Source organism: Ambystoma mexicanum, chromosome 1q, assembly GCF_040938575.1.
Source record: "Ambystoma mexicanum isolate Mex_15411 chromosome 1q, UKY_AmexF1_1, whole genome shotgun sequence".
NCBI classification, from domain to species: domain Eukaryota; kingdom Metazoa; phylum Chordata; class Amphibia; order Caudata; family Ambystomatidae; genus Ambystoma; species Ambystoma mexicanum.
The window spans coordinates 931,642,840-931,659,789 of NC_090922.1; the positions used below are offsets into that span (position 1 = coordinate 931,642,840).

At 44.8% G+C, this 16,950-nt stretch overlaps 1 protein-coding gene across 1 annotated transcript in view; it reads left to right on the forward strand.

Annotated features, from left to right (window-relative positions):
- The window catches only part of LRRC39 (leucine rich repeat containing 39), a 207,233-nt gene that overhangs the window by 86,895 nt on the left and 103,388 nt on the right, over positions 1-16,950 (forward strand). The window contains exon 6 of the mRNA XM_069641590.1: positions 11,026-11,171. Coding sequence (XP_069497691.1) covers positions 11,026-11,171 — 146 coding nt within the window. The remainder of the gene's footprint in view (positions 1-11,025; positions 11,172-16,950) is intronic.

A 16,950-nucleotide genomic window follows, 5' to 3' on the forward strand; every position in this document is an offset into this window, starting at 1 on the left:
CTGGCAAACTCAAAACTACAAGGTAATAGTGCATGAATGCCTACCCAACAACTTCAAAATCAAGCAATCCAACAGACAAGGAAAAAGAGGAGGTGGAATTGCAGTAGCATAAAAGCACCAGCTAAACATAAAAACAGTACCACTGTTAAACATCCCAAACTGTGAATCACTCTTCCTACACGTAACCTTAGACCCGAAATCAACCTAAAGTTTCTAGTTGTCTACAGCCACCGACCTATGATTCGACCTTGGTAGACACCCTTGTGGATGCTATCACCACATGGCCATTAAAAATGATCACCTGATCATATTTGGCAGACTTCAACAACTGGTTCAAAGAAGAGACAATCTCCCACCCTCCACCCAAAACACTAACTAATCAACTAGCGACCATGCATCTACAACAACTGGTGAAAGGAGCAACACATGCAGCAGACCACACACAAGATGCAATCTTCTGCAACAAAAGCCTGGTCACAGCTGCACCTCCAATGCAAATCCTCTGGAATTGGCCAACTCATTATACGCTTCTTGATCCAAATGCCAACAAGGATCCCTGCCAGCCTCCCTAAAATTCTGAAAATATACTGGAGGGCCATTAACAGTGTGGAGATAAACGCGAGACTGGAAGCCACAAAACCATCAATCACCATCCTAGACTCAGCCGGCATAGAACAAAGAACAGAGACAATCCAAAAATGGATCACGAAAACACTAGATGACATTGCACCAGAAAGACCTTTCACCCCTCACTAAAGAAAACAATGGCAAGATTGTTCACACCCCATCTCAAAGTACTAAAAAAAACCCAGGCAACTAGAACAAGAATGGAGGAAAAACTATGACCAACACAAACAAACGGCATACCAAAAACAGATAAGACTATACAAAACTGAAACACTTAAAGCAAAAAAGACATACTATAATGAACAGATCACAAAGTCAAGGAACACCTAGAAAGAAATGTTGAACATCGTAAATGAGATAAGAAACCCATCCATGTGCCACAATGCAACAACCCTTATGCAAAAACTAGGTGACGACCTTGCCGACAACTTCAAAAACAAAATCACCAGGATCCAGCAAATAATAGAAAGCAAGCCAAAAAGCACCACTTATCACCTCAACCAGCCAGTACCAGAACCACTGACTAGACTAAACCACCTCCCGCCGATCTCGACAGATACATTTAATAGCCTTGTGAGCAAAAGCAACTGAGCGGGCTCTACAGGAGACTGCTGTCCACCAGACGTCTACAAGATCATCCTCACCCAGAAAAAAATCAGCAGAATATTACCTCAACCTCAACCAATGGGTTATTATATCAGGCACAAGTAGCCTTCAGACCCATGAGTGGAAAGGAAACTGCACTACTATCTATATGTCACCACCCAACCCAGACCTTATAGTGGATTAGTCTTGAGCAATACATTTCCTGTTAAGAACGATTGTATTATGATGAATTGTGACTGTGCAGGTATTTTTTGTGTTTTTACTTGATTGCGAATTGTCTATGTTATTTTATGTTGTAACTGGTGTCTTGTTACAGCGCTCTGATGCCCGCAGGCTCCAGCGCTTTATAAATATATACATGTATAAATAAATAAATAAAAATAAATCTAAAGACGAATGCAGATTCCAACGTCAACTCAGCACTAATACTCGATCCCTCAGCAGCCTTCAACACAGTCAACCACAACATACTAATCAATAGAAAGGATGATATTGGGATCGGCAACACAGCTCTCCTCTGGCTAACATCCGTCTTGACAGAAAGAACATAAACAACCTGTAGAGTGACATTCAAGTCAGCACCTCGGAAAAAAATATACAGAGTTCCACAGAGCTCATCACTGTCCCCGTTACTCTTCAAAATCTACATGACTCCTGATTAACCTGATCAAAAAACATGGCCTTACTTGCTGCAACTAGGCAGATGACACTCAAATCATCTATAAAATCAATGGCAGCGAAGAACCAAACCCAACGCTCACCGACTACCTCACTGAACTACACCATTGGATGAGCACCAACAGCCTTAAACTCAACCAAGACAAAACCGAAATAATAATCGCACCCAAAGACCCGTTGAACAACCATCACATTTCATGGCCCAGCGAGGCAGAAACCCGCCAGAACCATCCAAAGTAGTCACAAATCTTGGAATCCTAATGGATAACAAACTAATACTAGAAGCACAAGTCAAACGCAGTAGTTCAGAAATATTTCTTCCACCTACATATGATCAAGAAGATACTTCCCTTTCTCTCTTTCCCACTGAACACTCACCGCCATCACTCTCGTCATGTAAAGAATGGACTACGCCAACAGCATCTATCTCGGAATACCAGAATACCTCATGAGTAAGCTACAATAAATACATGAATACAGAACGGAGCAGCAAGTCTACTGCTTAGACTCACGAGAAGAGGACCCATCACCCTAGCGCTAAGAACACTGCATTGGTTACCAATCAAAAAACAAATCTACTTCCAAACTCTCTTCATATCAGAGTGACCCACAGCCAAGGAGTGGAATTCAAACAGGACAAAAATCACAATCTGCAAACCAACACAAACACTAAGATCCAGCAACGATATCCTCCTCAAACCGAAACAATACACAAAACAAAAATTGGGTGATCAGCATTCTCATGCATAGCATAGGTGGAACTCTGGAACTCATTCTGAAAGGAAATACAAACAACAAGATCACCTACAATTCAGGAAACTTTTATAAACATGGCAAAAAGGAAAAAACTAAGCCGAAGGGTTAAACGGATACAAAATAATCCAGACAACCCCGCTAAATACTCTAACGCTCTGTATACCACCACCCAACCCAGACCTTTGCCACAAAACACCCAAACTACAGGCACTCTACCAACTCTCCACAACACGCACATGAAACACCAGCGTACAACCACCCAAAAAACATCACACAAATGCCAATCAACTAAAATCATACCAGCACATAGTGACTAGTTTTTCCGAACTGAAGCTACCAACAGCACATAAACGCGCTCTTACTCTTTTCCCTCTCAATTCTACTAACTAACTAACCACCCCAACTCCCTTCATTTTCAGATCGGCCCGTATGGAGACAATAAAAATGTCAGCAGTGCGCGGTACAGGTCACAATAACATAACATAGATACTTGTTCCCACCTAATGGAAACACTGAGGCCAAATTTTGTGAAGATTAATATTTTCATGTAGAAAAAGCTATTTTTGCATTGAGTTTAAAATATACTCACAGAAAACATGCTTTTCAGACACAGATCTCGAAAATGTTCAGCTTTGATTTTATAGTTTTTGAACCTAGTCCTTACCTTGAACTTGTGCATCAAGAAAATTGAAAATCAGATAGGCCAAACTAGAGATAATCCCCATTTAAGAAAACATTATTTCTCCAAATATTTGTACACGCGCAGTAAGAGTGCTGAAATGATATGCACTTTCATGTCGAATGAATGCACATATCAAAACACACACTTTGAAAAGAACATCACCAACAATGTACTCGGAATAATACAATCAGTACAGAAGGTGCAGAATACAATTCAGCACATTAGCTACAGACCCATAACTGGACCAATACTAATGCACTCCGAATAGTACTCTTGGAATAACATGTACAAAACAATTCGGCACAATAGCCACATACAACAGACACTGTGTTACTGTAGGCTGGCCCTTTAAGGCAGCCTTGGCAAAGTGAAACGTCATTGAGGGAAGTGACGACGTGGGAAAGGAAGTGCCGGGGTTAGGCAGTTACTACGATGTGCCTCAATAAAGAAGGTTGACAACCTCCACGCTGGTGTCTGCGTATTTATTTATAGCGGCTTTACACCCCAACATTTGGTGACGAGGTATGTCCCCACCAGAGGTCCTCCTTGCACACGCCGGTGATCCCACAGCGCGTCTGCCTACATGCGCCAGTGATCCCACTGGCCTGCAGTCCTCCTCCTTCCAGCCGTCAGGGCGCCTGAGCGCAAACGTCCTGCCACGGCATATCAGGTACTATAGTACTCCTCCATTCCAGAGACACGCACGATCCTGCAGTGTCACACCTACTGCTGCAGTCAATAGTGCTTATCTCCAGGAGCCCACACATTCGATCCCGCCAGGCTCGCCTGCAACGTTAGAAAAAATTAAGAAGAAAGATTAACTGGGGTGACACCACCACCAACATTCACCAGACCAGTATTGCACAGCAGGGGCATATCCAGTCCACATGGCCGGGAGTGCCTGATCCGAAGCAGGCGAAGGGACCTCAGGATCCAGGTACCACCGACCCAGCTACAAGGTCGCAAGCAACTACAAGCAAAAGGGGGCTGGGCCCAATCCACTACAGCGACACTGTGGGGAAAAGTGCTATCCAGGTGCACTACTACGCAGAGCCACGCCAGGCACCAGCCCAAAGCAATGAGCACATCGGCTGACCAAGCGAGCTCAAACTCACAACCAGCTCCAACAGTCACGATATACACAGCGACAGCATGGCGCATGCCTCCTCCTTTTCTCCATGACCCCACAGGCTGACTAAGGAACGAGGTGGGTGGAATGGCTTGAGGATTTCAATAACTTCATAGATGCCGCAGGTGAAGAAACTTCTCCGCGCCTGCGCAGCATGTTTATTAACACGGCGGGCGCCGAAATAAATACACTTATCAAAACTATTCCACCAGCAGAACTCACTGACTTGCAAGCCTGATAACAGCTTTAAACAAACGTCTTGTTATCGCCCCCAACAGGGATTATGAAAGATATATCTTCAACCAGTGCACGCAGCGAAGTGAAGAAACGGTGGATGAATTCATCACAAGACTCCGAGTCAAAGGTGCACATTGTCAATTCGACGCATTTTCACTAGATGAAGCAATTCGCTTAAGAGTAATTGAAGGGTGCTTTTCGCCGGCTTTACAGAAACAACTTCTCAAAAAACCTGTCACAATTGTCACAATTGAAGAGGTGAGTGAGATGGCACGAATACTGGAGAGGGTGGAGAAAGAAGCCACATATATGACAAGCACTGCAGTCAACAAGCAAGACAGAAGTGACATAGCAGCACTCCATGCAAGCAACACCAAGGGAAACGAAAGAATTAGCGGCCCGAGCAGCACATCGATCCCACGCATACAAAGACAATGCTACAGGTGCGGGATGTCATTCCCACATGCTGGGCAAAAGTGCGGCAATTGCGGCAGAGAAGGACACTTTCAGTCTGTATGCAGAGAAGGGAAACCGTTTCCCACACCACGTGTGGGTGCAGTTCCGCAATATAGGACATTCCAAAGACTATTTCCAAATCAATCTCACCAGTCAGCCCATACCAGCAGGGGCCGAGGAGGTGGAAGAAATATACCCTGAGGACGACAGCCAAGAATATGAGACACAGGAACCAATCACGCAACTACGCGACAAGTATGATGGCCCACCGCCGCTGCGACAAGGACTTCACTTCGGAGCCCAAGGAAACCCTGACTATGAAAGGGACCACTACGACCTGCATGCCCACGATGAGTTTGTGAACCTCATCATGGATGATGAGAAGGCACAGGAGGCACCCAGAATACAGATGGACATCTGCAACAAACAATTTAGTTTTCTGATCGACTCTGGAGTGACTCTGGAGTGACAGTGAACATAATGGGTGAGTAAGAATTCCAATTACTTCAAAACAAACCCATACTAACCCCAACAACCTCCAAAATATATCAATGGGGCGCAGATACTCCCTTGCACAGTGGGGGGTCATTCAAAAGACGGCTCACATTCGGTGACAATTCCGCCACCACCATAGTTCATGTCATCAGGAGCCCCACCAAAGGGCGATGTCTGCTGAGCTACATAACTGCCTCCTGTCTAGGGCTAATCAACATACCTGTCCGGGATGGTGACATCAGTTTGTCAGCGCCCCAAACCAGGAAACATGGACATGTCTGCAACATGGATCTGGAATCTTCTGTCACTGCGATCATTGCAAAGGACGAGATTGTGAAAGAATTTCCACAACTGTGTCGAGGCCTAGGCAGAATGAAAGGCCCACCAATCAAATTGCATATTGACCCAACAATCCGCCCAGTCCCACAACACCCACACAGAGTCGGGTTCCACCTACAAGAAGCGGTCTCAAAAGAACTGAACCAACTTCTACGTGATGACATCATTGAACCAGCCACTGGTTCAACGCCATGGGTCTCCCCTCTCGTAATCGTCCCAAAAGAGGGTGGCCGTCTACAGTTGTGCAAAGACATGAGAGTAGCCAACACCGCCATACGACGAGAGTGTCACCCAGGACCGAAAATTGAGGACATGAGCGTCCAATTGAATAAAGCCGTACTCTTTTCCAAGTTAGATCTAAATCAAGGGTACCACCAGCTTGTACTCCACCCCGAGTCACGACCTATCACCACTTTTGCATCACATGATGGACTATTCCGCTATAAGCGGTTAAACTTCGGGGTCTCCTCAGCTGCCGAAATCTTTCATGAAACCATTCGGCAGATAATACGACCCATCAAAGGAACCCTAAATTACAGTGACGACATTCTCGTGTTCAGAAAGTTACGCAGTGAACAGGATGTGGCCCTTCGAGCCGCGTGCAAGGCGGTGCAGGAAGCCGGACTAACCCTTAGCATCGAGAAGTGTCGCTTCAGTAAAGCCAAACTCAAGTTCTTTGGCCACATATTTTCGGCGGACGGGATGACCCCTGACCCCGACAAAGTCTCTACAATCTTTCATCTGGGAAAACCCAGTCAAGCTGCTGATGTCAGATCATTCCTAGGAATGGCCGAATACTGCGCCCGATACATACCACATTTCGCAAACCATAACTGAACCCCTCAGACACCTGCTACAGAAAGACGCCACATTCAACTGGACCAGAGAGTGCCAATCTGCTTTTGACACCATCAAACAATCCCTCGCTGAAGCCAGGAAGCTTGCATATTACGACCCCGAAAAGCACACCGAAATAGCCGGTGGCTCTAGGTGCCATCCTTGCCCAGACCAGTGGACAAAACACTCATCCGAGGCACGTAGTTGCCTATGCCAGCAGAGCCTTAGCTCCCCCAGAATCAGCCCTATTCCCAGGCAGTGAAAGAAAGCCTGGCGGCTTTTTGGGCGTGTGAAAATTTTCCTAATTTCATTATTGGGAAGAAATTCATCTTAATCACAGATCATCAAGCGTTACTATCTCTTTTTGACAATCCACGAACAAAGATGCCACCCAGGATTGAACGGTGGGGAATCCGCTTGCAAGAATACGACTTTGACATCATCCACAGACCGGGGGCGAGAACAATCCTGCAGATTACCTCTCAGGACACCCGTTTGGCAGTCCCACTCCAAGGCCAGGTGACTCAGAATACATCCGCTACGTCACTGCCAACGAGCTACCACCTGCCGTCTCCATCGAAGCCATTGCGGCAGCTTCAGCAGCAGACCCCTCCTTGGCTCTAGCAATTAGCCTGACAGAAAACAATAAATGGAAAGACTTCCGCAGAGCAGTTCAAAGGCACCCGGGGGCATGCAGAGATGAGATTGAGAGATTGGCCAGGGTACATACCGAACTAGCAATCCAGGACAAGTCCGTTCTGCTAAGAGGATGCAAGATAGTCATTCCCACTACACTGCGATCGGATATCATCAAAATGGCCCACGAAGGCCACAGAGGGGCGGAAAACACGAAAAGACAATTAAGGTGCAACATCTGGTTCCCCTTCATGGACGATATGGTCGACCGATGGGTCAAGAACTGCACAGCATGCCAATGCACTGCCAAACCAGAACCCCAAGTGGCGCTCAGAGTCACCACAATTCCAGACCACCCGTGGGAAAGAGTCGCAGTTGACTTCTACGGCCCACTTGATGAGGAGGGAGACTACTTACTACTATTCATTGACGAACATTCCAGGTTCCCCATTGTAAAACGTATCAAATCTACAGCGTTCGCCCACGTAGCTGCTATGTTCAATGAAGTTTTCAGCGAGGGGGGTATACCGGACACAATAAAATCAGACAATGGTGCACCTTTCAGTGGACATGAGTTTGGGGTATTCGCAAAACATCTGGGATTTCGCCACCAAAGAGTCACACCAAGGTGGCCTCAGGCCAATGGTATGGCAGAAAGATTTATGGCATCCATCAAAAAGACCATACAAAGGGCACGCATAGAAGGGGCTGACCAGCATCAAGCACTATGCAGAATGCTGAGAGACTATCGAAATACGCCTCATGAGGCCACCAACAAAACCCCGGCTGAACTCATGGTGAAATACCAAGTCAGAACCAGACTTGTCAACAATCCGACATCACGACCTGAGGCAGACCAGGAAGTCATGTAGAAGAGACGAAGAAACAAAAGAAAAAGCACAGGAACATACAGAAAAAAGGATGAGGGCGCAAACAAAGGAGTTCCAAACAGGAGATGAAGTATGGTTACAACAGGTCGTAATGAAAAAGACAGACTCCCAGTTCTCACCTGTGCCACTACAGGTTGTTGCCATGAAAGGAACCATGATAACGGCTGCAAATGGAGAAAGGGAAGTAACTCAAAACAGCTCTAGGTTCAAACATGTCATGAAAGGAGCAGGAGAGAGGACGCCCCCGGTTGATCCATACCCAGACTATGTTGAGATTCACGATGAAGCCTGGGTCCCCCTCGGACCACAGGTTCAATGTCAGCCAAGCCTTGATGAAGACGCGGACGGCGGCTCACACCAAGAGCCGCGAGGATGACCCCAGAGGAGCATCAAGAGACCTCCCAGATTAGTGGAGGAATGTTGACAGCACGTCAGACAGTTAAGTTAAAGATGTTGTAAGGACATTTGTTAAAGATGTTGTAAGGACATTTGTCCGGGGGTGTTGTTACGGTAGGCTGGCCCTTTAAGGCAGCCTTGGCAAAGCGAAACGTCATTGAGGGAAGTGACATTGTGGGAAAGGAAGTGCCAGGGGTTAGGCAGTTACTACATTGTGCCTCAATAAAGAAGGTTGACAACATCCTTGCTGGTGTCCGCGTATTTGTTTATAGTGGCTTTACACACCAACACACTGCATAGAAGTCCAAACCAAGAACAAAACAATTTGCTCCGAATAATATGCTAGCAATTACATGTGTGTAATGCAAATCAGCACATTAACCGCACACAACAGGCACTGCATTCAGTCCACAGCATGACCAACAGAATGCTTGGAAACATACACTCTAAATAATACGTCATTTTCGTAGAAAAGATACAAGTGCCTTAAATTCACTAAAGTGATGAAATGTGCATTTTAAAAACTTTTCAACAAAACAAAGGCAAAGCACAATGCATCACAAAACCCATGCACAATAGTCACTGCATATATATTAGGATACTCACAGATACAAGCAGCAATCACCAGTGGCCAACAAGGAGAAAATGACATATGTATGCTCTTCATTGGCCATAATACAAAAAGGAAAACATCACATGTACCAGTTATGATTTCAGACACAATACTAGCTTGGCGGGTCTCTTGGTCCATGACCTTAACACTAGAAACTGCTGACCATACACGCATCAACATTCCTCACAACTAATCTGCATTGGAAATTCTCTGTTCATTTATTTTTTTCTTTCAAGAGCAAACCATACTTGATCCATCATCATCTCCATGAGACTGCGGCATGTGCCATCTTCTTGGAGATGTGAAGTTCAGTAGAGTGGGAATAATCCCTTTTATGGCATTTCATACATTTGGGAATGGCACTGATATTGATATGGGGTGGAATTGTGGTGCTACTCTAATACTAGTGCGGTCCAGACACTTGAGAATCAATTCCTTAAGAAACTGCTGGGGTTGCCAGCTTCGGCTCCAAATTTTGGAGTACCTATAGAATTGGGCTGCACACCAATTGGGGATACGGTCTCTCTGCAGCCAGTATTGCACTGGCTTATGCTATGGGACAATGGTAGAGCCTCACTCACCCACAAATTGATTATCTCCCTGACTGACAAGGACTTGAGAGGTAGGGTCCCATGGCTCTCCCATATCAAGAAACAGCTGAGGGTTATTAAAATCACACATCTGTACCCACCCTGTAGTATGCTCTCTTTTATGAGTCTGTGAGCATGAACATAGAAAGCATGGAAATATTGAAGCGAAAGAACTGAGGGCTAATGACAATCATGTCCCCGGGTGTCCAGCGTTATTTGTTATGGGTGGAATTTCCTGCGGATTGTGTACTCATATCTAGGACAATGTTCAACTGTATCCCCTTACGGGCAGTGGTGGCAGCATGGTCCGGGTGCAGGGGGGAGGGTGCAGACCGATCTTGCCCTGTGTGTGAGACACCTTACGATGACTTGGCGCATTTGGTATTCTTCTGTCCTGCTTATGCAAAAGCTTCTTATACGACCCCTATTGCAGGAATTGGGCTTTGCACAAAATCGGCATGCCTTAATATATTTGCCGTGGGTGGATTCACCACGGGTGGGCTGTTCCTTACTCACATATTTGAAAACAGCACTTTATCTTCGGAAACGATTGCAAAGTATACTGCTTTGAAATGAGTTTATGTACACTCACTAATGATCTGTGTTTTGAGATTCTTCTTGTGAGGTTTCTATGATGATGTGTTTTACTGCGTTATAATTGGTATGTATTTTTGTTTTGAAACAAACAAACATGATGAGGATGATATGGTATTTCATACATCCTCCAAAACACTAGATTTAATTTAGACTCTTCAGAATGGCATCATGCGTACTCTCCTGCATGATATATTTTAATCAAGGTTCTACTTTGCCAAGTCTACAAAAAATAAAATCACAAATGTATTCTGATTTAAAGATGATATTGGAAAATTAACTGTTTTTACTTAAAAATCACCAACCATGTTTCTTTCACAAACTTTCCTAAGTAGCCTTTTCACTGTTGTCTCTATTCTCACAACACAAAAGTAATGTAGTTACATTTATAGAAACCAAAAGTATTTATTGAGGGACTTTCCATACATCTGTGCACAGAATATTCACTGCAACTTTTCTTCTAGCTGAGTGATCTTAAGAAACTTTTTCACCTGGATTTGAGTATGAACCAATTCGCCACGATCCCAGAGGCAGTACTTAACATGCCATCACTGGAATGGTTAGACATTGGAAGCAACAAGCTCCAGCAACTTCCGGAGAATATCGATAGGTAACCTGTGTTCCTCTATGTCTGTGTGGACTACTAAAAGAGAGGCATTGACAAATGTTGGGTTACAATTGATAGAGCAGTCGAAATAGCAATGAGACTGTGGTACACAAGTAAGAAAGGACACAGTATAAAGAAGAGATCACTCTTCTTTATACTGTGTAATTTCTTGTGAGATTGGAAATTAAGTAGATTAACTTGTGTTCTAAATAAAACTTCACATTGTTTGAAATAGCACGTCCTGTCCTATTCATGTTTCTCCATGCCCCCATGTTTTGCCATGTTTGCCTTTCTTCTCCCTCCACAAACTGCTATATGGTCACCCCGGGTGGAGGCACACTATGCCATTTTCTCGAAGAATACCAGTGCCTTAAAACCACTATGCTGACAATTGGCGCAGTATAAAAGCTTTTTAACAGGACATCGCATTTTTTTAAACAAAGATAAATGTTGAATACATCAAATCTTTATTCCATACATTTTTTGTATAGGTTTATTTACAAATTTGTTTATTGCCATTATTATCGTACATTTACATTTGTTCAACTGAATACGTCTTCAGTAGCAGGATTAATAGTGTTGCATAATAAACAATAACATTTTACCTTTATAAAGGTAACTTAACAACATATAACTGTCTCAAAGTCTTAGTGTTCAGAGTTTTGATGGGCGGAAGTGCGGGGCGCAAGGGGAAGAAGGGGGGGGGGGATCCCAGAGCCCCGGGGTCTTTTTGTATAGGTTTAAATAATTAAATAAAAATAATTTTCTAAACAAAAAAAAGCACGTTCGTGAAGAGCAGTTCTTAGCAGAGAGATTTTGCAGTGGCAATAATGATTTAATCAGTGAAGATGGGGTCAAAAAGAAGGTGAAAAACTAAACAGGAAAAGGTGAAATGGGGAAGAAAAGCAGAGGTGCAATTGAGAATTGCTATGAGAAACTCAGAAGTAGTAGAAAATATTTTCCAAGCGCAAACAATTAATAGTGAACTAGCTCCAAGGCGAAGGACAGAAGCAGTCAGGCGTAGCGGAAATGCCGGCCTGCCTTGCAACGTTGGGACCTGCATCAGTTGCTTCGAGGATGCCTGCGCTGGAGGATCCTGGGTCCATAATGTGACCAAGGGAAGATGCACCGCGGACGTGCGTTGGACCATCCGGGTGGCTGAGGGGGTCCTGCTTGGGGCCCCACATGTGGATTAGGCAGCAGATCAATGGAGGAGGTAGCAGGAGTGCGCTGGAAGGCCCTGGTGACTGCTGTGGCTGCTGGGGCCGTGTGTGGACCGCCTGGGCTGAGCTGGAGAGCTGGAAGGCCCTATCAGATTGCTATGGCTTAAGGGGGTTGTATAAGGACGCACTAGCCCAAGGAAGACCGTTGGAAAGATTTTAAGATGGCTGGGCTGTTGGGGGCTGGATATGGACACTCAGCCTCTGTGACTGGCGGCTGTGGGTAGCAAGCCCAATGTGAATGCTGTCCCAGAGCGTTTGCTCGCCTGGTGAACCCTGTCATTGTGGAACAGGGGTACGGTGCTGGAAGATTGGGCTGAGGAGCAGGAGGTGCCCCCCACCGTTGCTTGTGCGCTGATGGTCAGAGAGGGTGTGGAAACTGAGTGAGGTGGCTGTGATTCATCTGAAGACTGAACCGTGGGTGCCGCTGGCCGGGAAAGATTTTGAAGTGACAGGGAGATAGGCTCAGAGGAATTACAGCTGGCATTTTGGTTAAGGTCCAACAGCAGAAGCTAGAGCAATGCATTGGGGACAAAGGCAGGCATACCCAGCCGAAGGCACCCCCGGAAGAAGGAAGGGACCCGGAGCCAGCCAAAGGCAGTGTTATGCTAGGGCAATTACTGTAGGTGATCCAAAATTGTCGAACGCCTCTGGAGAACAAACTATAAACTGTATCCATGGAGCTCTCACTGGTGAGGGTAGACTTTAAGAAAATGGGAAAATGTGTAACGGAGGTGGAACAAAGAGTGGGTGAGGTGGAGGACACAGTGACTCTGCTGCAATCCTGCATTTTACGGGCTCACGACACCCATAAGGGTGCTGGAAGTTAGAGCTGATGATGCTCGAGAAGGCTTTTCTTTGCTTATTTTTACCACGCTTGTTTCTGAAGGCAGCTATTACTCTGTTTCTTAGACAAACTGACGTAATTGAATTGTCCTTAAAGAACGAGTATAGCTACAGCCTTACCACAGCCTAAACCCTTGTCAGGGAACCACAAACCTGCAAAGGATAAAAGGAAATCCTAGCAAGAGAGATCTCTTCAACGTAGGGACCATTTCAAATTTGATGAACTATAAACAATTATTATTCTTACCAAGAGACTTTCCCTTGATACTTTAAAAGACGCTTTGGACCATATACTGATAAAAGGCTTTCGACACCATTACCCCCTCAGAATAAGTCACCTACCCAACGTGCCCCTGTAGAATACAGGATGGAGAGCTCCACAAAACAAAAGCACAGGTGAGAAGGGAGAGTCATTTTCAAGTACACTGAATCACAGTTATCAGTTTGTGAATGGGGATTGTCCTGGGAGGATAGCTCAGCGGCAACGTGCTTTCCTTGGAAACAAGACGACACGAAGCAACACAGGTCCGATCCCCGGGTCTGCGCTTAAAAATAAATAAACAAACTTCGGGTATTAAGCGCATTTTAAATACACAAATAAGAGAGATATTCTTGAAACAGTGCCTCGATGCCCCCGGGCTGTGCGAGCGCTTAAAAAATGTAAATAAAAAAAAATAAAAAAGATTACAATAGTGGTTTTGTTATAATTGTTTGTTTCCACAGAACTAGTGCCTAGACTACAGGTCCTCAGCAGAAAAGGCATTACGCTCCCGCAGAGACTTAAGGTAAGCGTTACAGAATGCGAAGCCGTACTTCAACCAACTCCACCTGAGCGTAATGGAGGATTCAGGAATAGATAATTTATCCCAACTTCTGGAAGAGCTCAGAGCAGAGGTTCATGCATCTAGGTCTGAAACCAACTCTCTTAGGAGCACACTGAGGAATTGGGTCGCCAGTTGCTACAGTCCCAAGCAGGGCAGGCACCACTCCCAGGTGGGGCTTCACAGGGCCGAAAATATTCCCCTAGCAGCCCCAGAGAGATTTACATGAGATCCACAGCATTTTGCAGTATTTATTAACCAATGTAATTTACATTTTCTATGTAGACCTGGGGTCTTCCTTCCGATCAGGCAAAAGTGGCATTTGTGTTATCTTATTTGGGAGGACATGCTGCAGATTGGTCCATACCCCTAGTGAACAGAGTTGATCCATTACTGAGGAACTATCCTGGTTTTCGGCAGGAACTAGAAAAACGTTTTGCTCATCCTTCTCAAGGCCAGGCCTTAGACAGCGAGTTGCTTTCTTTACGCCAAGGTAACCTGGAATTGTTGGCTTATATAACCTCTTTCAATAAATTAGTAGCTGAAACGAATTGGCCTGAGGAGAAGAGAACCACGCTTTTTCATTGAGGCCTGAGAGGAGAACTTAAAGATATTTTGGCGCAAGTCGTGAATCCTCCTACAGGTTGTGCCGAGTTCATAGATCTAACGATCCAATTGGATCACCGATTACAGAATCAACGCTCTGATCGAACTAGATCTGAGGTAAAATCATTTTATATTCGTTCTAGAGACTCTGGAAATGGTTCAATGACTGAAAGTCACCCTGAACCCATGCGGTTAAGGGGAGTTCGAGGTCGCATCTCAAAAGAAGAACGAGATAGAAGAAGACAGCAGAATTTATGTCTCTAGTGTAGCTCAGTGGGTCATCAATTCCAAAACTGTCCAGTGAAACCACCATGGAAGCCAGTGGGAGCAGTAGACAAAGGGGATAGATAAGTCACAGAAGATGAACAGCAGGAAAACTCCAACGCCCGACAAGTATAGAGGTCGACTTGTCGAGCCAAAAGAAGGCAATTCAGATCTCTCATTTCGGTGTTCCGATCATCCTAAGTAGTGACCATCAAACGTCCAAGGTGTATGCTCTGGAAGCATTTGTGGACAGTGGTGCGATTGTAAACTATATGGATTACGAACTAGCAGGCAAGTTGGGTATTAGTATACATCCAAAAGCTGTGGTAGAAAATGTCACAGCGGAAGATGGAACACAATTAATATCCGGACCTTTGACGAAGTGTACTGAAGTTTGTAACTTGCTCTGCCAAGATGGACATCGGGAAAAGATATCTTTTGACCTGATTTGTGCTCCACAGTTTAAGGTGATTCTATGAATTCCATGGCTAGAAAAACACAACCCACGGATTGATTGGCGAGGCAAGACCATTGTTTTCACAGAGGAATGCAGGACTTCCTGCTATGTTCCAGGCGGAACCCTGAAGAAAGGGTTACCAGATATTCCTCACAACACACCCACTTTAGGGATGATAGGGACCCTTCCTTCGGAATATTAAGACTTTTGAGAGGTATTCGAAGAGGAACAGGCTAACGTGCTGCCACCTCATCGACCATATGATTGCCAAATCGATTTGATTCCTGGTTCAAAAACCCTTTGCAGCAGAATCTATGCCATAACTGAACAAGAAAATATTAATTTGAAGACCTATTTAGACAATTATCTGACCAATGGGTTCATTCGGCCCTCTAAGTGTCCCATGGCATCTCCTCTATTTTTCGTGCCCAAGAAGGAAGGGGACCTTCGTACCTCCATAGACTACTGTGCCAAAAACCAGATCACCGTCAAGAACCGGTATCCCCTTCCACTTATCCCAGTACTAATGGATCAAGTTAAGGATGCCAAGAGTTTTACTAAATTAGACCTTAGAGCAGCCTACCACTTAGTGAAAATCAAAGAAGGAGATGAATGGAAGACTTCCTTCCACACAAAATACGGATTATACGAATATCAAGTCATGCCCTTTGGCTTATGTACCGACCCAGCGGCCTTCCACATTTTTATGAACAGCGGTTTATGTGAATTACTCTACGTCTGCACCGTAGTGTACTTGGACGACATTTTTATTAACTCAAGGTCAGTCCAAGAGCACATAACCCATGTAAGAGAAGTCTTCCAGAAACTAAAAAAACACAAGCCCTTTATAAAATTGGAAAAATGTTCCTTTCATACGACTTGAGTGGAATTTCTGGGATTCATATTGTCACCCAAAGGAATCCAAATGGATAACAGAAAAGTCGAAGCAGTTCTCAATTGGCCTTCTCCTACCTCAGTGAAAGGGGTCCAAAGTTTTTTTAGGATTTTCAAATTTTTACAGACATTTTATTGCAGGATTTTCACAATTGGTCCACCCACTAACTTAATTGCTACGAAAACATAAGACCTTCTCCTGGACCACGGAAGCAGAAGAGGCCTTCCAGATATTGAAGAAACAATTTACCACAGCTCCGGTGTTGAAACATCCTCAACCAGAGTTACCATTTGTTGTGGAAACGGACGCGTCTAGTGCTGCAATGGGAGCAGTACTATCCCAGAAAGACCCCAAAACCGGACAGCTGCATCCAGTGGCCTTCTTGTCCAAAATGTTCTAAACAGCTGAATTGAGCTATAGCATCACGGACAAGTAATTACTGGCAATAAAGCACGCGTTCAAAGAATGGAGACACCACTTGTTAGGGGCCGGACATACAGTTACTGTCTTAACAGATCATCGAAACCTGCAATAGTTGCGCAATGCCAAGACTCCATCATCACGACAACTCCGTTGGGTGTTATTTTTTGTAGAATAAGATTTTGTTATCACATATCGCCCAGGGGTACGTAATGGCAAAGCAGATGACCTGTCAAGGATTGGAGAAAAAAAT